The sequence below is a fragment of the Phyllostomus discolor genome, chromosome X (genome assembly GCF_004126475.2).
Source record: "Phyllostomus discolor isolate MPI-MPIP mPhyDis1 chromosome X, mPhyDis1.pri.v3, whole genome shotgun sequence".
NCBI classification, from domain to species: Eukaryota; Metazoa; Chordata; class Mammalia; order Chiroptera; family Phyllostomidae; genus Phyllostomus; species Phyllostomus discolor.
In genome coordinates, this window is record NC_050198.1 from 34872221 (window position 1) to 34893442 (window position 21222).

General features: G+C 37.5%; 1 protein-coding gene across 16 annotated transcripts in view; it reads right to left on the minus strand.

Annotated features, from left to right (window-relative positions):
• HUWE1 (HECT, UBA and WWE domain containing E3 ubiquitin protein ligase 1) overlaps nt 1–21222 on the minus strand; it is a 158728-nt gene that overhangs the window by 81148 nt on the left and 56358 nt on the right. For 15 of the 16 annotated variants that reach the window (XR_004901029.1, XM_036016756.1, XM_036016758.1 and 12 more), the window contains 13 exons: nt 15651–15713; nt 13506–13583; nt 12617–12664; nt 12466–12534; nt 11814–11913; nt 9932–10032; nt 9500–9650; nt 9237–9364; nt 8489–8629; nt 8178–8283; nt 5507–5626; nt 4894–4995; nt 4347–4427 (listed from right to left, as the gene is read on the minus strand). Coding sequence is in view for 15 of the 16 variants with exons in the window: in XM_036016756.1 (XP_035872649.1) it covers nt 4347–4427; nt 4894–4995; nt 5507–5626; nt 8178–8283; nt 8489–8629; nt 9237–9364; nt 9500–9650; nt 9932–10032; nt 11814–11913; nt 12466–12534; nt 12617–12664; nt 13506–13583; nt 15651–15713 (1288 nt within the window). In the remaining variant the exon portion in view is untranslated. The remainder of the gene's footprint in view (nt 1–4346; nt 4428–4893; nt 4996–5506; nt 5627–8177; nt 8284–8488; nt 8630–9236; nt 9365–9499; nt 9651–9931; nt 10033–11813; nt 11914–12465; nt 12535–12616; nt 12665–13505; nt 13584–15650; nt 15714–21222) is intronic. The other variant, XM_036016762.1, reaches the window with a different exon arrangement.

Consider the following 21222-nt stretch of genomic DNA (forward strand, 5'->3'; position numbering starts at 1 on the left):
TTGGACCAGGGTACACATTCTACTGTTCATTCAGTCTGGGCATAAGCCATAAAAACAAGGCATCACTTGGAACTTCCAATTTGTCTTACTGTCTGCAGGCAGCAGACCTAATAGAGACAAAATGGCCTACTCAACGATGCTCCTTGAAGCTTACAAAATGGACAATAATCTCCTTACATGGGTCTCTTTTGTCCACTTTCTTAGTTATCCTGAACTCACAACCTTTTAAGTCGGATGACATCCTAACAAAGTGTGACCACAACCTCTACTCCCTTTCCTAGCCACAAAAGGAGACACTTTCCATATAAGAAGCTATGATACCCAAACAGAAATCCTCCTCATTTAAAGACACCTCCACTTTTTGATCCTGGTGCAATCTGTGATAGATCAGTGCCTGTACTGAAAGTAGACAGTAAAATTAGATTCACTGAAAATTGAGGGCCCTCACCTATATTGAGATTACCCTCCCAAACAGACTATTCTGTATGTCACAAGAAAGGTATCTACCAAAGTCCTTTCTCAATATGAGAGTTTTAAAGGTTCACTAATTAGAGGTCTCTCTTTTCATGAAATGGAGGTCTTAGTGCCTGCCTGTCCCTCCCCCCCGCCTACAACTTTATGGTTCTTCCAAAGAGAAAGGAAGTTCTTAAATTAGTTCCTAGTACCAATATTCTTAAACAGGATGGTAGTTCTGGATCCCCCCTATTACAGAGATATTGAATGGGAAGCCACTAGAGGATGTGGAATAACAATGCCCGTGACTCCCACAATACAAGGGCACTTCCAGCATGAAAAGACCAATAGACCACAGGTCTGAAAATATGTTATATTTTGGTTCTGGTTGACCTGGCAATGCCTCATTTGGCTCATGGCTTGGGTCTGGGATTTTACAGCTCCAGCTCAATGTCAAACTCCTTGGGTTCTTTTGGTCCACACTATGACCTCAACTGTTTGGGGTATTCAATCCATCTACAGTTTCCCCACAAGAAATTAATTACTCTGTAACACCTGGAGACAAAGAAATACTGATCTTTAGTCACTTTTTATAATTATTTTGCAAATGCATGAAACTTTCCATCAAAGTTTTAGAGCTATTCCAGGACTCCCATCAACCCAGCACCCTCAATGACAATTCCAGCACAACTGATTACCCAGCCTCAATGCAGACACTCCCAGATGTTAACTGCCTTTATTGTTGCTGCCACATCATTCATCACAACTCCACAGCTCCAACAAACAACTGATTTCCTCTCATCTGACAGCCCCATTTCATCTGAAATGGTGGTGGCATTTCACTCACCATTATTCCACCATCACCACCCACATTTCATATCTTCCTCAACCTGATGGACAATATTTATGTAATAGTAACAGAAACTGTCACCTGAGTGCTAAACCTCCAGCAATGTTACCAGGTGCCCTAGCTAATGCAACCACTTATGCAAATAACTTGCCTCCTTGGAGGTATTTAAAGTCATAATGACTACTTGTCATCCTCTCTAATTTGTCCACAATATACATGATAGTGTTAGTATCAGCTAGACTAGGAACAGAGAAAAAGCACATATGAAGGAATTAAAATGTGGCAGGGCTAACACAGGAGACAAGAGAGAAGAAAAGGCAGCTGGGAAGTCAAAAGGAATATAGTTGGGCATATATCAATAAGTTTGGTAGCAGAGCCAGAGGTAGGATTGAGGAAGGATGAGAAATTTTTTTTTAAATCTTCATCTGAGGACATTTTTTCATTGCTTTTATACACAGGGAGGGAAGGAGAGACAGAAACATCAATGTGAAAGAAAACCGTTGATTGGCTGCCTTTCTTCCATATGCACTCGGACTGGGGACCAAACCCATAACCTGGGAATGTGCCCCTTACCGGGAATTGAACCTGCAACCTTTTGATTACGGGATGACACTTCAACCGAGCCCACACTGGCAAGGGTGGGATGAAAATCATTATTTGGTGGGTTTCCACATGGAATTGTTGCAGGAAACACTTGGTACTTCCCTACTGACTTGCTCATCCTAGCCTCCCCAACCAACTAAGATTCTACACTATGATGCTCCCCTTTTGACACTATTTTGCCCTCACATATCTGGCCTGATATAAGTTGGGCAGTAGAAAACTCCACTCTCCAAGCCCCTTGGGCTACTAGTTCTGTCACACAACTCCTGCTCAGAAAGAGCAGGAGTTGTGTCACATATACTCTACTATATTAACTACTCCCTTCTAACCCCGACACCCTGACCTGTTTCCTATGACTATTTAGCACCCAAGGTACCCTAGATCTAACTAGAAAGTCTTTAGCAAGTCTTACCACAAAAGGGAGCAATGAGCTATCCTTTTACCTATTATATCAGGCCTTATCACCACCTCTAGTATAATGGGCGCAAGTTTAGGTATTTTCAATTCTGTAAGAGGCTCACCTCATAGAGACTACTCAGACAATGGCACAACTCCTGGTGGATCACATAAACCAAACAGTTGAAGCCATAGAAGCCCTTACATGAGGGACAAAGCAATATAGTTGCTGTGATAGTTGGTAATCAATTGGTATTAAACTAGCCACTAGTATGTCAAGGTGAAGCTTGTGCCTTAAAAAGGACCTCCTGCTGCATGTGGATCAATAGTACAGGAAAGGTATACAGAATAGTTCAACAAGTAAAACAAAAAACCAAAACAGCCAATTATATTACTAAAATGCCCCCAGAGATTCTCAGACCCCCTCCATTAATTTCTTTTCTGAACCATCTCCTTTTGCCTGGGGTGAAAGGCTCTACACTACTATACATGGACCTAAAATAATAATCCTGGCCTAATTATTTGGGCTAGCTTTGCAAATTTGGTCTCTCTGAAGCACAAACTTTTTAATAAGAAACCTGGGAGGTTGCTATACTAATTCAAATGCCAGCAATGAATTAAGACTCTAGAGAAGGAATTTTTGACTTCCACTGACTTGTTTTTAGTGTCTCAGTCTCGTTTCCTACTTTCCACATACATTATCCTGAGAGGGCTTACCCTTACCTGTTCTCCATCCCTAAACCAAAAGCACTTATGTCCTCTTGCAGCCTCTTTTAAACTTCCCCTTTATAAAAAAGGTCTGTGCACTTGTTTCTCTCTCTCTGTTAAGGGCTTTCTCCTAAAGTCATTCTTTTGTTGTCTTTGACCTGCAACTTCAGCAGTTTCACGGATCTTTTTTTTTTTTTTTATCATACCAAAGGAATACTGCTATGAGGGTTGCCATCTGAACCTAACCTTGGAAGGGAGCCCGTCCATGTCAAGGCGGAGCTGCTATAATGCAAAGGAATACTTCCTCAATATGATACAGAGGAATAAAACCTTCAACTCAAAACTTTCTGCTAACCTCAAACTTAATGGTCAAATACTAAATGCTTTGCCCCATCAGCAACAAGGCAAAGACACTCATTCTTACCACTTTCATTTAGCCCTGTTTCAGAAATCTCTGCCAATTCATTAACATACCACAACAAACAATAAAACTATAAAGAAGCAAAACTGTCTATTTGAAGATAACAAGACTATGCAGAATATCTTAAGACATCAACAAAACAATTATCAACTACTAAGTGAATTCGGCAATGTCACAGGATACAAAGTTAATATACAAAAATCTTACATTGTTTCAGCAAGGAGTGTCTAAGTTGTGGTAATCAAAATTACTCCCTCCAGATATTCCAAAGTATTAAAAATATCTACTACTGATACAAGGAAGTTTCTCTATTTCTACACCTCCCACTAAATTCCTTTATAGTTTTAAGGATAATTCTAAAAATCAATGTATTACGTGTATTGCCCTGAATATGTATGGCACTGAATAAATGCCAGTTAGTAAAAATGAGCAATACTGAAAGTAGTACCATTATCAAATCACAAATGACTGCAAAGTACCCATAGCATCTAAAACTGCATTTTTCTACAGTGCGAAACAATTTTCTACATTACAGCTTGCAGGTCTGAAATTCAATTCTGAGAATGGAAGCCATTCTAATCGGATTTTCCAGACCAAGGTTAGGGACTAACCACTGAATAAACTCACATTTCTTATCACACTTGCAGTATAAATACAGCACGGAAAGCCGAGTGTAAAATACTAATACTAATTACAAATGATTCACAATACATTGCTTACACAAGGTATATTTGGCATTTAAAAAGTGGATATTTAAAAATGAATTCTGACCTTTCTGTATTTCATCACCAACTAGAAAGACACATGACACAGTGGACAAATGTACATAGATAGTAAAGTTTTAAGGTAGAAAACACACAGAGAACTCTGCCAGGTTATTCCAGTTTGCTATAACAAAATATCAAGCCTACTTACCTAGGAGAAAAAGTGATGGGCCATAGTATTCTGCATTGCTGATGATGTGTTTCAGGGAGGTAGGCAGAGAACCATCCATCACTAAGACAAAGGTGAACGTGAAGGAGAATATGAACAGTCCAGTAATATTTTGATGGGTGGGGATGATGGAGCAATATATTACATATAACAAACTGTGGTAAACAAAATTTGTGTTGATTCCCATCTAACAGCTTCTACTTGTCTATCCTCTCCATATCCTATTATTTATTCCTTGTCCACACAATAGCCTTTTCACAATGAGTCAAGAAATAAAATACAGACATAAGAGAGTTGGAATTGAGTACAGAGTCAAAAGCTGGAAAAGGAAAAAAACAGGTGAAATCATTATGAAAATTTCCAAACGATCCTCAGGTTTGGGGAAAGTGACACTAAACAACTAAAAACTATTCAAAATGGCATGTCCTTTTCCTAAGCCTGCCTTCTAAAACAAGAGTAGCTTTAGAAAGCAAGAACCAATCTTTGGAAATCTCAAACATATTCCAAGAAGGTATTTAAAATCAAATACCATGTCTTATGCCATCTGAAAAAGCTGGGTCTTGAATGGCCTTCTTGAGGAAATTCAACATGGATTTGAGAAGTGCTGCTCGTTGTGGAATACACTGGACTCCTGGCAAGGGAGAAAGAAGATTACATTAGATTCACCATTACACAACAGTGAACAGGCACATAAAACAGATTTTTACACGACTCATATATACTATAGCAACACTAATGGATATGTGAAGTGAAATCTCTGGATGTTAGAAAGACACTTGCCTAAGCTGGAACACTGAAAAAATAAATCACCAAGGACTGAATAAATCTAACGGTAAAGTTAAAAGCCCAAAGTAAAAAAGAAAAATTACAAAGTAAAAAGATTAACTCTCTGATCCTTAGCTCCTGTTTCAGTTATTACCTACCCTCCAACTTGGCTATTGTGATGAAATAATCTATGTATGATCTTTAGAAAGCTGTAAAATGCTATGGAATAAATATTAATATGAGAAAATAAACACCGGAAGGACAAAATAACATGCCTAGTTATAATAAGCAAGCCTTCAACCACTCAAGCTCCCCGCAAAGGACCCTCTTCACTAGTAATTCAGTGTTAAAGATGGTGTATCTATGTGTCTACATACCAGGACGGGGGCCAGGGCAGATAGTACTGCTGCTAGAACTTGTTGCCCTTAATTCAACATCCAGACGGTGCTCCATAGAGGCAGATGATCCTGGACTATTTTCCATAGTCACATCTGCAACTAAGTTAAAGTTAAGATATAAAAACTAGTTAGAATAAAAGGTACCACCAAAAAAAAAGATTGTTTATTTTTTCCATTAAGGGGAAATGAATGATGTCAAAAATGGATATCAAAATGGTAGAATTAGAATACCGAAACCCAACATGAAAATGTTGGCTTTCCACCAAGAAATAGAAAGGTAGTTATGATACACTGAATGAAAAATGTTGAGTATGTTAATAATCTTATCTTTCCATTTTAAATACTATATACTTACAGAAAAAATACAGTAAAAATCTATATACTTATGTCAACATGTACTTGCATATGCATAAAAAACTGAAAACAACAAAACAAAAAAACAAACCCCAAAAACCAAAAACAAAACAACATCCCCCCCCCCCAAATACTATACCAAAGTAGTACCTATGGTGAATAGGGAGTGAGCATTCATCTTTACTTTATAGACTTGAATAGGATAATTTTAATTAATAGAGTACAAAATACACAATTACTTCTTACAACTTATAAAATATAATAAAGCTCCACTACTGATAGACCATTGTTTGCATTTTAAAATACCTTCTTCCAAAACCTTTTTTATACACAAACATACATATATGTGCCTACTTATATAGGAAGCAAAAACTCATGGTTTTATAACCTGCTTTTCACTGAATGTAAAATTTTCTCTATGAGAACACCAGAATCACCTGGCTTGATTGTTAAAAATATAGATTTCCTGCTCTTCACTTGCAAACTTAATGAATTACCGTATTAAGCCATGTATGATGCACTCCCATGTGTAAGTGCACACCCACGTTTTTGACCCAAACTTTCAGGAAAAAATCTTTCATTTTAATTTTTTAACCAACTTTAAATTTATTTATATTTAAAAACAAAACCAATGATCATATTTCAGGGTATTATTTCTAAAGTTACACTTTTAATGTATAAGCATAAATAAAAGAATTAAAAACATTTACATAGATACAGAATTAGTACTACCCATGTATAATATGTATTCTTATTTTTTCCCTCAAAAATTTCGGCAAAAAAGTGCATTATACATGGCAAAATATGGTAATAAGCACTGTAAATGGGGCTTTAAATATTTTTAAGATAGTTTTTTTTAAAAAAACTTTATTTACTTACTTTTAGAGAGGGGAAAGGAGGGTGAAAGAGAAGAAGACGAACATCAATGTGTGGTTGACTCTCACATACCCCCAACTGGAGACCTGGCCCACAACCCAGGCATGTGCCCTGACTGGGAATTGAACTGGTGACCCTTTCATTTGCAAGCTGGTGCTCAATCCACTTAACCACGCCAGCCAGGGCAAAATCTTTAACAAGCACTTCAATTTATGCCTATGCTTACTAAAGTTTGATAACCACTGATTTATAATGAGCAGTGATTTTTCAGAATAGTTTTCTACACCACACCATTTAAGTGTCCCACTCTGGAATCTTACTCATAACTCCAATACTGGCTTGCTCAATAATAGACTAGAGATAGAAATTGGGTAAAGGGGCTTCTAGGGACAGCAATGCACACAGGTAATTATATTCAGAAAAAAAAGGGACGGTGACCTATGGATATTTAGTGTCAAGAATGAAAGCATCATAAATTCTAGTAACTTTACTATAAGCATAACAGATACATGTAATGACAACATGGTTCATGAAGCTAAGATTAATTTAAATTCTGAGGAAGCTATTTTGGATATGGTTTTTATCTTTGGTAATATGACTATGAACTATGCATTGGGTGCAGGGAAGTTTATAAAAAAGATACAAATGATGCAGATTAAGAATATTTGGTCTTGCCCCGGCTGGAGTGTCAACCTGCAAACCAAAAGGTTGCCAGTTCAATTCCCAGTCAGGGCACATGCCTGGGTTGTAGGCCAGGACCCCAGTGAGGGGTAAGGCACAAGAAGCAACCACACACTGGTATTTCTCTCCCTCTGCTCCCCCTCTCTAAAAATAAATAAATTACATTAAAAAAAAAGAATTTTGGCCTTCTAGTTCTCTCATTTAATGATTTAAAAGTTGTTCCCTATCCAACAACTTGTAGATCACCTCTCCTTTGCCTTCTCAAAAGAGCCATATAGTTTTGGATTTAGAGTCTATACTTTCCTTATCTTTCTGAAACTTAGTTTAAACACCTACACTTTACCAGGCACTGCTAGATATATGGCAGTGAACAAAATAGTACCTCGATCTTGCAGAGCTTACATTTTAGTGGGAACAAGAAGATAATGAACAAATACTTAAGAAAGCAACTATTAAGTCTTGAAATCAAAACAGATTTAGCATTTTAGAGTGAACAGAAGACTTATAGCAGTCTTACCATCTGCTTCACCTTCCATCTCTGTTCCCAACAACTTGTGCCTCACTTTTCTAATAATCCTCATGAAAATGTGTAAATCATAGATGTAGAAAAATTGTTTTGTTTTGAAAATGTATACAAATCAGTTGTGCACTTTAGAATTTATGAGGAAGAATAAAAATTGGGGTTGTATGAGAGCTAAATATCAAGCACCAAAGTACTGACTTAGTAACTATTAATTACCATCCATATCAGTTTCCATTTCTTCTCCTTCTTGTGTAGTACTAGGTCTCTGGATCTTTGGCTTGATCACAAAGGGACATTCTTTTCGGCACAAATCTACTTCATGCTACGATCAAGGGAAAAGTAGTAAGAAAATCCTACACATACACCAGGGATTTAAAAATAATTATAATGTCACATGCAGATAAAAAAAAACTGGTTTCTAAAAACAGAAAAGGTATAAGATGGCTCTTTAAGGTTATAAGGGTAGTTCCTAGGCTCAGGTCTCACTGAGTATAAGTCTATGCAAAGTGCTCCTTGTATAATAATACCTCAAGTCTATAAATGAAGATAGAAAGTCCACTATGGGATTGAAATGCTGCCATATCTAGGTTGGTGATGAGGTCAACCACTCTGACAGCTCTGGTAACAAATGTTATCTGGTCCTGTTCATCGCCAAGAAACTTTATGACCTTTAAGGAGGAGAAAAAGAGGCAAAACCAAACAAAAAGAAACAAAGCTGTAAATAATGTAATCTTTTGGAAACATGCATTATAGGGTCTCAGGGAGGCACCAAGTACAGGAGGGAAAAAAACATATGTTTGAATTTTGATGCTTGCCAAATGATAGCTCTATCACTTCTGGGATTCAAACCCCTGAGGTAATGGGGACATGGATTACTTTTTAGAATTAAATGAAATATTCGAGAGAAAAAAGCTGATGCCTAGTGCCCAATACCTAGTAAAGCTTATTAACAGAACAACTTACAACGTATCTCTATATATATTTTCTTAAGTGTCACACCTAAGGTCATAATATGTGGCAATGCCTTGACTAGTCCTGGGGCCTACTATCACACCATCTGGACTAGGATTAATTTGTAATTACAGAGAGAGTTGCTCTTACAAGTTGTTAATGAGATAACTAGAAGGCTGAACTATAAAAATTAAGCATAACATTTTCTAGTTAAGCTTTCTTATACTATCTGCTCTCCCTGTGAACCATTTTAAACATGCAACCCTACACCTTCTTTTAGCTTATCTCCCCACCACATATTTAAAAAAAAAAAACCTACAGCACCTTCAATAAGGCTTCCATCATTCCACAGGAGACCAAGGCTTCACCACCAGCGTCATAGCTGGCCAGATGGTATAAAAAAGAGAAGAGAGCAGTGGCAAACTGGTGAGGGTATGGATCCATGGAGGGATCTACAAGGGGGGTTGGAAGAGGGAGAGAAAGAATAAGCTCAGATTGGTGTTAAGCTGACAGGATATTAAACAAAGGCAGACAAGCAAAGGGTAGGATTCCTCTTGTTGCCTGAGATAACAACCATAAAAATTTACCAATCATGGCCTGGATACAGTTCCGTACAAGTACAGGCAGAAATCCATGATAAGATGCAGTTCCAGTACAGTCAATAATACTGCTGAGTTTGGGAGTTCTCTCCAAGTGGACAATTGATGTTAATGTTCGTAAAGAAGCAGCTTTAATCTCCTATGAAAACAGAAGGTAAACATGGTTTGTGTTTTAAATAAGTAGATGACTAAAACAAATTGTAACACCCCAAACTGTAAAATTTAGGTCACCCTACTAGTAATTGCTTGTGGAAGATGGAACTCTGTTGAAATGTTAACTTTGCAGCTAAACACCCAGAGGAAGAAGTAAAAGGGCCAAGATTCCCTCTAGGGGTTCATTTTAAACCCCTGGGAAATATCAAAAGGCAAATACATACACATAAGCCTAATATACACAGGAGAATACTAATAAATACTTACCATAAGCTGCTTATCTGTTATCTGAAGGACATCTACCAACTCCTCTATCAACCCGTTATACAAGATACTGTTTGCTGACTCCTGCAAGGCATTGGAATACACTGCGAAAGGAGAAATGACAACATCTTTGAATTCTAGAGGACTGAATCAAATATGATGATAAGCTCTGAATACCCACCCAAATAACAGATATTCCTATTAATGGTATTGGTATTCTTGACCAAGGATTTTGGGAATGGAAGCATGAAAAGAAAATGAGTGAATTTTTTATAACATTACTACTTGACATGATAAATCAATGATGCCTTGAACACAGACTTCCACGTTAGTCTCTTCATATACTTGCTTTCGCTGGAAACACAAGCTGTAAAGAACAGCATTTATGGACTACTGTAGACAAAGCCAGAATCTTGTATGACAATGGAGTAAAACCTGAGAATGCATGTAATGCACTTTCAATGAATCCCCACACAGAGATAATACTGGGCCAGTCTCCTGCAAACTAGTGGGATTAAGCACTTTCAGTTTTCAACAAACGTTTCCTGAGCACTTAACATATCAAAAGTTATGCTAAGTATGAATATAATGAGAAGAGTAGGAATTTCACTTCAAAGAACCCATATTTTAAAAGAGCAGATGAGTAATACAATAAAAGTGGCAATGTCAATAGGTGATACCATTTCATACCTTCCAAGTGCCTAGCCTGTGCTAGTGGCTTTACAGACTTTTGTTTAACTCTCCAATCAGCCTATAAAATACATGGCCTGTCTAGAAAAAGTTCAGCCATTGTTAATATGAGAATGGCTTGTGTGATATCGATGTAACCTGGTAGCCAAGGAGAGTAGACTGGAATGCACATACATGAACAGTAAAGACTTTGAGTGAGCATGTGTACTACATGGCTGTCACATTCAAAATGACTGAATCTGCATCAAATTTTGTGAACATTCCTCCATGGAAACTATTCGGATATTTCAGAAGGCTGCAGCTATGGGTACCTGGTGATTGGTAGCTTCTTCATGACAGTGTGCCTGCTCATGCATTATGTCTTATGCAGAATTTTTTGGTGATACATCAAATCACCCAGGTGACTCAGCCTCCCTACAGCCCAGATTTGGTGCCCTGAGACTTCTGTTTTTTTCCAAAACTAAAATGACCTTTGACAGGGAGGAGATTTCAGACCATTGATGAGATTCAGGAAAATATGACAGGGCAGCTGATGGCAAATGGGAGAAGTGTGTGAAGTCCCAAGGTGCCTAGTTTGAAGGAGACTGCAGTGTCATTGTCCTATGAACAATGTTTCTTGTATCTTCTTCAATAAATGTCTCTATTTTTCATATTACATGGCTGGATACCTTCTGGATAGACCTTATAAATACTGGCCCAATATTAAATGAGGAAACCGAAGCCAAAAAGATAAACACGTGGCTAATAATTTGCAGTCAGGATGACAGCCCAGGACTGACTCCAAAACCAATCAGTAGAAGTTTATTTCTACTCTACCCTCCTACAGTAGAAGTACAGTACTGACTACCTAACAAATAGTTTCTGACTTATTTAAAAATTATACTCCTGAAGGGCACAGAAGAGGAAGATAAAATGGCAACAGGAAAGCCAGGGGAGATGACTACCTGAAAACAGAAAAAAGATCAAAATCAAAACTGAACCCATGTAGTGTATTGATAACCATCTGATCCAACATTAAGGAGCTTAAGAATGGTAAACACAGTGAACATTAGGAATGCTAGCAATTTTACAATTTAATTTGCCACTTAGGTAACTACAAAAGGCCTCACAGCAACAAAGACAGATCAAGTTCCAAGAAAATCAAGTCTAAATTGCCTAATTGGGGCCTGTTAATTATAGAGCATTGTTTTCTTACCTAATATAGATATTGCATGCAGCCTAGCCTGAACAGCTTGTAATCGCTTCCTGTGATTAGAAAAGCCATGGGCCAGCCGTATGTGTGTAAATAACAGCATCTGTAGAGATATAAGACCTAAATTAGGAAATCAATAGAAAAGGTGACTATACTTTCTGATGGCTAAATAATAACTACTAAGCTATTTGTAAAATGGTTTACTGTTGCTATTTGTTAAGGCACCAAACAGAACACTTCCACTCTGAGGTTAGCTGACAAAATGGGAGTGAGAAAACAGAGGCACACAGATTTCTATTATCCCAGTATAAGCCAACTGTTAGGCAACAAACTGGAGACATTTGGCAAGGATTCTGACTGTTATTAATCAAATTAAGTACTTCATCACCATGACAACGAGCAGAAAAAAGCGCACAACTTGAATCTTTTCTCCTTTGGTATCCAAAGTGTTGTGCTACCACCACTTAACTCTCATATAAACTCTTGGAAGTGCTGGCCTCATAAAAAATGAAGAAACAAAGGCTCAGAGTCTCTGATTTGCCCATGGTCTGATTACAGTTTTTTTTTCTGCTATGGTCTCTCCCAATCCAACATACATCATTAATCTATATGAATATCATCCACCCTCTTTAGATATTTTTAGGATATATCATACCTGCTTATCCTTAGGAATGCTGTACATTTTGGTAAGAGATTCCATGATTTCAGAAGGGCTTTCTGAAATCTACATTAGAAAAAAAAAACAGTTAGGAACAAAAAGTAAACCCAATGTTAAGAAATAGTCAATAGTCAAAGATTCCTCTTACCTTGTCAAGTTGTTCTATGTGAATATAATGTAGTGTGTTACTAGTTGTCTGAAATTAAAAAGATAGGAGAGTCGTTAGGAGTCATTACATACTTTAGCTTCCCCTAAGACTGCAAGAGCTGTCTGAAAACCAAGATGTCACCCTAAGTTGAAGCCTGACCGAGTGCTCTTAAAATCAAGCAAATTTTAGAGCCTCCCAAAATACCCATTTTATATACCGACTATTCTCAGGAAAGCTTCTTTGAAACCAGTAGCATGAAAATATAATGCACATAACAAGACACATTTCATGTTCTTCATTGTCCCCTTTTAATCTTCATTGACTTAATCCCCACAGTCTCTGTATTCATAGCAAAGACTGAATCCATGCTGTTTTCAAGGTGCTGTTTCCATTAATGTAGAAAGTTTATTTATTTTGTTATTATATACTGCAGGCAAAGAAAAAAATCTTACTCACTAGACCACTTCTAAACCAAACTGAATTTTAGTATCTCCTCAAAGAATATGGAATGACCAGATAATTGAAGCAAGACCCTGGAAGAAATAGACTTCTTGTAGGCTAGATTAAGTAGAGAAAGTCGAGCCATCACTATCCAGACTATTATACTGCATGTTGGAACTGAGACTGAGAAAAATATACAAGTTACAGCAGGTGTCCCATATAAAGAGTCCTGCTTTTGGTAGGTAGCTCCAATGTAAGATCCAAACATCAGAGCTGGGTGGGCATACAATGAATACTTGTTCTTGAGAAGCTATTAGGTATTTTTAGCTTGGGAAGGCAGCAATGTAGCTCAAAACCATTCCCTCATTTAACTGAGGAGTTCTAGAAAAGTTAACCCCAGTTACAATAGATCACAGACTCTATCAGAACAAGTCTGATTGAGACTCACCCTTTTCTCGATTTTGACCTCGGCCCCAGGGTCTGCATAGAATTCAAAGTGTAGTGTAGTTGCACTGGGTGGGTATTTCTGTGTATAAAGCACATGAAAGAATCAGATACCATCTTCTCCCAAGTCTTCCCTCAAAGTCCTAGCCACTTGTGCAACTTATTGTGGCAGCAGAATGAACAATGTAGTCAGCAGCTACAGTGCCTTCATTCCTTATCTTAGTAGAGCTCAGATGTCTTAAAACAATACAGAATTAGGATAACGGAGCCCAGAGCTCCAAAAGCTTTCATATTTCTCACTTATAAGTTACCAAATTGCCCTTTCTTTCAAGGAATCAATTTGGACTGTAGCTATTCTCAAGAGGGAGAAGAGGGGCAAGTCTGCTAAGCAGTAATGAATGGGAATCCAAGAAAGAATTGAAGACAAATACAAGGGTCTAGGCACCAGCTCGACAATGAAAAATAAACATTCTTATGGAAACCTTAGTGTGTATTGCTGTCTTTTGAAATATTTTATTCAAACTATGCCTCATAGGTATAAACATTATTATGGAAACCTTAGTGTGTATTGCTGCCTTTTGAAATATTTTATCCAAACTATGCCTCATGTGTATACCTTCATAATTCTTCATATACTCCTTTTCATACCTTTCTATAACACTTCTCATAATATCCACCTGCTTTTCTGTATAGGCAGATATCAAATGAATATAATTCAGACCCTGACAACACATCTTCTTTAACTCTAGAAAAGCAACATGAAAAACAAAATAAGATCACAAGAGCATGCCCATTAAAATGCATCCTTGATAAAAACCAGGCCTTGGCCAGGTAGCTCAGTTGGTTAGAGCAACATCCCACTATGCCAAGGTTGTGGGTTCAATCCCCCAGCCAGGGCACATACGAGAATCAACTAATGAATGCATTAATAAGTGGAACAACAAATCGGTGTTTCTGTCTCCCCCTTCCTCTCTCTTATTTAAAATCAATAAATAAAACTTTTTTTTTTAAACAAAGAAAGAAACCAGTAGCAGTGGTTGCCTCTTGGGATGGAGAATTATTGTATACACCTTTATACTTAGAATTTTAAAAACATGTTTATGTATTACTTCCTTTCAAAGTACACATATTTTTCAAAGTCTCATATCATGCTAAATACCAATAAATAAAAAGGTGTGTTATTTTTTAACATAGGCAGGGACCAAAATGTGTAATCCTGCAATCTCAGCAGGATGTATTTTACTGTTTTGACGACATGCAAAGAATGAGACTCTTATGCACAAGGAGGCTCAGAATTAACCAACTAAGATGAAAATTAGAACTTCAAACTAAATACACTGTAAGATTTATGTAGCTTTGATTATTAAACAGACAACACTCACCTCCCATATTATCCAATATTCATTAATTAATGTATATTACATGAAATATACCAGCCAAGATGGCAAAGTAATTTGTTCTAATTTGTCATTTTCTGTGACCAAAAAAGCCATTCTCCAAGGGGAAAAGGCTTGCTAAAATTCACTAAATTTCATCACAGCCATGTGTCCTATACACAACAAACTGACAAAAGAAGTACTTCTGTTGGAAAATATAGTTGCTTCTAGGCACAGAATTTTTATAACAAATCCAGCTGTGCTTTGTGGTTCCACAGTAACATATCAAAGCAGAGGGTAGATGCTCTAAGCTCATAATAACCTAAGCATGGGTAAAAGAAGCAGGACAGGGCATGAGGGGTAAACATGGAAAGCACACGGAACATGTTAAGTTCTTAACCCTAATGGTAGAACTTTTTCAAATAGCCATTCTTAAATCATGCCAGACTGTCCAGGGTTCCAACAGCCCCAGTGAGAGAATGCAAGTAAATGCACTTTCAGGGATTTTTCATCACTTGCAAACTGATTTACCCAATGTAGTTTTCTACAAAAGAGCTGGGTGTGAACAGATACTATGCTTCAGATTCTTCGTCTGCTGCCAGCACATTGAGGGTCCAAGCATTTCTAGACAAGGCTTACTATATCACAAGTGCTCTTAGGTTGCTAATGTGAGGTGGCAGCTTTATATAACATATGGTCAGTGTAAAGTAAGGCTTAAAAAGAGAGCATACACAGTTATGCCAAAGACACCCACATCCCAAAGGGTGACTTACCATCATATGCAAGTCTCTGCAACATTCTGCAAGTCCAAAGCCATTCTCCTTTCCACCCCAGCTCTTAGAAAATAAAGAAAGACAGTGTTTAAACAGTGCTTAAGACCTTGTGTTTAAAACATTTAAGAGTATGTGGCTGCCTGGAACACGGTGTTGAGAAGACATATAATGTGAAAGTCAAATAAAAAGAGGAAGCATAAGAAAGCAAAGACTTAAGACTCAAGCAAAGATGGTCTGCCTAAAAGTAATTTCTTTCATGAGATCAATTTCACCATTCCGTGAAGATGTTACTGGGAGAACATAAGTGGCTACTGCAAGCAATTTCATTCTATACACCTGCTGTCGTGCTTGCTGACAGGTGAATCTTGTCAGCCTTTAAAGGCCCATCAGGACTTTAGTACTGTACTCAGCCTGTTCATTTCCCGCACTAGGGTGGAATAACATGCTCTTCAGTTCCTTAATCTTTTACAAGAGGCAAGTTGCAAAGCAGAAGATTCTGCATTACTCACCACTTCTGCCACCACAAAGTCAAAAAAACTCATTAAAAAGTACTAGTCCATAAGGTAATGGGAGAGAATGGCTCACATGTACTCTATCTTTGGCTTCAAAGATCAATCTCAAACTCCAGCCATAATCTTTCTTAATAACTAGCCTGCATTTTTAATAGCATTTGAGCTGACAATAATTTTCTTGCCTAATTTGTAACTCTTCCAAGGGTTAATTGAACATCAGTTGAAAACATGCAAGAATAAATGTATTAGTCCCTGCTTTCTGGAACAAGACATACCATTGGGATATAAACCAACTAAAGCTTGGGAAGAAAAGCTAGAGAGTGAAATGCTACGGAGAATAGGGGCTTTTTTTATTCCTGGGAATCCAGAAGGCCAAGGCTAGGCACATTCTCAGAAAAGATCTAAGAAGGTCCAAGTTCACACATTTCTAGCTGCCCATCAGGCTTTGCACAAGTTGTAAGTGAAGATTAAGGCAGAGTTGTAAACTTTTAGTTGAGTATTGAAATTTAAGACACCAAAATACACACAGAACTCACCTGCAAAGACTGTTTTGTTTTGTTTTTGTTCTAGGAATTTAAGGCAAATCACTAGGGAAGGCACTAAGCTAATAGAATAGACATCAATGATGACACAAAACAATGAATCATGAGATCAGTTCAGAAAATTCTAAACAAACAACAAACCCTGGAAAGGGGTGAGAATCTAATTTCCAGAGTGACCAAAATTATAATAGTAAAAAAATAAATTAGAGCACATGAGGAGTGACATAGGCAATATTAAGATGTCTCTTGCTCCCAGCCCCTACCATAACAATTTGGCATCCATCCAGACAAAAATGCATTTGTGTAAGCTGTAGAATCCAATCCCATATGCCAAAAGATTCAGTGTGATAAGCATATACAGACTTTGGTCCCAGCTGTGAACCCTGCAGTGGCCTGTAAACTTGCCATAGCCACTCTAGGCAGCTGTTTGAGAGCCTCAGGAGAACCCTGTCTTAAATAATCACCCACGGGTAATACAAGTAAAAGGACAAAAGTATGAAAAATACTAAGGGCTAGCACCAGCTGGCGTGGATTGAGTGCCGGCCTGTGACCCAAAGGGTTGAAGGTTCAATTCCCAGTTAGGGCATGCACCTGGGTTGTGGGCGACATCCCCAGTGGGGGGCATGTGAGAGGCAACCACACACTGATGTTTCTCTCCCTTTTTTTCTCCTTCCCTTCCCCTCCCTCTAAAAATAAATAAATAAAATCTTTAAAGAAATACTAAGGGTTGTCCTGGCTGGTGTAGCTCAGTGGATTGAGCACAAGCTTGTGAAGCAAAGGGTCACTGGTTTGATTCCCAGTCAGGGCACATGCCTGGGTTGCAGGCCAAGTCCCCAGGGGGACACATGAGAGGCAACCACACACTCATGTTTCTCTCCCTTTCTCCCTCCCTTCCCTTCTCTCTAAAAATAAAAAAATAAAAAAAACACTAAGGGCTAAAATAATGTTAATGAATTCACAACGTAATAAGAAGTAAATTGTGACACCAAAAACATAAAATGGAGGGGAAGTGTAGAAAGAGGAACATTGTGTATGTTATCAAAGTTAAGTTGTTATCAGCTTAAAATGAACTATTATAAGATGTTTTACATAAGGCTCATGGAAAACACAAAGCAAAAATCTAGATTGGGTACACAAAAAATATGGGGAAGGAAATCAAAGCATATTGCTATGGGAAACCATGAATTCATAAAGGAAGGCAGAAAGGAAATATAAAACAGTCACAAAACTATTAATAAACTGACATTACTAAGTCCGCGACTACCAATAATTACTTTAAATTTATTGATAGATGAGCTGATTTTCCCAATCAAAAGGCACAGAGTGGCTCACTTGGTTGGATCATTGTCCTGAAAATGAAGGTTGTGCTTTTGATTCTAGATCAAGGAAAATGCCTAGGTTGTGGGTTTGGTCCCTGGTCTGGGCATATACAAAATGCAACTGATCAATGTTTCTCTCTCTCTCACACACACACACACACACACACATTCTCTCTCTCTCTCTCTCTCTCTCTCTCTCTCTCTCTCAAATCAGTGAACATGTCCTTGGGTGAAGAAAAATAAATTAAAATGAGAAAAACCCCAATGTATCATTGGCAAATATGTTTTCCCATATGGTCACTTCCCATTTCATTTTGGTGATGGTTTCTTTGGCTGTACAGAAGCTTTTAAATTTGACGTAGTTTCATTTGTTTATTTTTTCTTTTGTTTCTCCAAGGAGTACATACAGATGGCCCATGGACATATGAAAAGATGCTCAACATCACTAGCCACCAGAGAGATGCAAATAAAAACCACAATGAGATACCACTTCACACAAGTCAGAATGGCCATCATTAACAAATCAATAAATGACAAGTGCTGGTGAGGCTGTGGAAAAAAGGGAACCCTAGTGCACTGTTCGTAGAAATGCAGACTTGTGAAGCCACTGTGGAAAATAGTATGTAATTTCCTCAAAAAATGAAAAATGAAACTGCCTTCTGACCCAGAGATTCCACTGCTGGGAATCTATCCTAAAAATCCTGTATCACCAATTCAAAAGAACTTATGCACCCCAATGTTCACAGCAACATAATTTACAATAGCCAAATGCTGGAAACTGCCTAAGTGCCCATCAGTAAATGTGTGGAGCAAAAAAAACTGAGGTACATTTTAAACAATGGAATACTATGCAGCAGAGAGAAAGAAGGAGCTCCTACCCTTTTTACAGCATGGATGGAACTGGAGAGCATTATGCTAAGTGAAATAAGTCAGTCCATGAAAGACAAATACCATATGATACCATCTGTAAGAGGAATCTAATGAACCAGAACCAGATGCATGGGACCATGAAACAGTGACCGCAACCGGGGGGGGGGGGGGGATAATGGTGAAAAGAAGGGGAAGAGACTAGTTAAAGAACATGTATAAATGACCCATGGACATGGATGAGGTGTGGGTACTGACTGTGGGAGTGGCAAGTGGGCTGGGAGGAGGAGGAGGGCAAAAGGGGGGGGGATGGGACAACTGTAATAGCACAATAAAAATTTAAAGGAAAAAAAACAAGACCCAACTATGTGCTGCCTATAAGAGATGCATTTCCACTTTAAGGACACACACAGGTCCAAAGGGAAGGGATGGAAAATGATATTCTGTGCAAGTAGAAAAAAAAAAAAAGCAGGGGTAGCTGTATTTGTATCAGACAAAATAGACTTTCAACAGCTGTAACAACAAAGAATGTCATTATTCAATGATAAAGGGGTCAATTCATTATGAGGTAATAACAATTGTAAATATGTATGCAGTGAACATTGGGGCACCTAAATACATTAAGCAAATACTAACAGACCTCAAGGGACAAATAGATGATACAATAGTAGGAGATGTCAATACCTCACTTTCAACAATGGATAAACTGACCAGACAGAAAATCAATAAGGAAATCCCAGGCTTGAACTATACTTTAGACCAATGGGCCCAATAGACATATACAGAACATTTCATCCAACAGCAGAAAAATCATACTCTTCTCAAATGACACAGAACATTTCTCCAGATATATTGTGATAGGTCACAAAACAAGTCTTAGCTAATTTAAGAAGACCAAAATCACACCAAGTATCTTTCCCAACCACAATGGCATGAAAACAGAAATCAGTAACAGGAAAAAAACTGGAAAATGAACAAACATGTAAAATCAAACAATACACTCCCAAACAACCAATGTATCAAAAGAAGAAAGCAAAAGGGAACATTAAAAAAATTTTGAGACAAATGAAAATGGAAATAGAATATATTAAAATGTATGGGATGCACCAAAAGCAATTCTAAGAGGGAATTTTATAGGAATATATACCTACATTAAGAAACAAGAAAGACCTTAAATAAACAACCTAACTTCATACCTAAAGGAACTAGAAAAAGAACTAAGGCCAAAATTAGTAGAAGGAAGTTATAAAGTAACAAAGATTGAAGCAGAAATAAATGAAATAGAGACCATGAAAAAAAAAAAAAGACCAATGAAAATAAACTTTTTAAAAATGATAAACAAAATAGAGAAAACTTTAGCTGGACTAAGAAAATAAATGAGAAACAAAAGAGAAGACAGACATTACAACTGATATCACAGAGATACAAAGGTTCATCAGAGACAACCACAAACTGGATAACAGAAAGTCAACACAATGGATAACCTAGATAACTGGATAAATTCCTAGAAACATATGACCTACCAAGACTGAATCATGAAGAATTAGAAAATATAAATAGACCAATAACAAGTAAGGAGACTGAATCAGTAATCTAAATATACCCCCAAAAGACACAGAACCAGGTGGTTTTTCTGGTGAATTCTACCACATATTTAAAGAAGAATTAACATCAATTCTTTTTAAGTTCTTACCAAAAAAATCAAAGAAGAGGGAATACTTCTAAAACTTATCTTATGAAGCTAGAATTACTATGATACCAAAGCCAGAAAGGACAGTGCAAGAAAACTACAGGACAATATCCCCAATGAACACAAGATGCAAAAAGTATTGTGGAAAAAACTAGCAAACTGAATTGAACAGGAAACTTAAAGGATCACAAACCATGATCAAGTGGAATTTATCCCTGGGATGCAAGGATGGTTCAACATAAGCAAATCAATAAATGTGATACACATCACATTAGTGGAATGAAAGACGAGAATCACATAATCCTCTCAAAAGACATAAAAGTGCATTTAACAAAATACATCATTTCATAATAAAACTAAAAAAAGGGGGGTGCATATGAAAGAAACACATCAACATAAGAAAAGCCACATATGACAAGTCTACAGCTAACATCATACTCAACAGTGAAAGGTTGAAAGATTTCCCTCTAAGACTAGAACAAGACAAGGGTGCCCACTTTTACCTCTCTTATTCAATGCAGTACTGGGCGTCCTAGCCTGAGTAATTATGCAAGAAAAACAAATAAAAGGCATCCAATGCAGAAAGGATTAAGTAAACTGCTTGCAAATGAAATGATTGTGTATAGAAAACCCTAATGACTA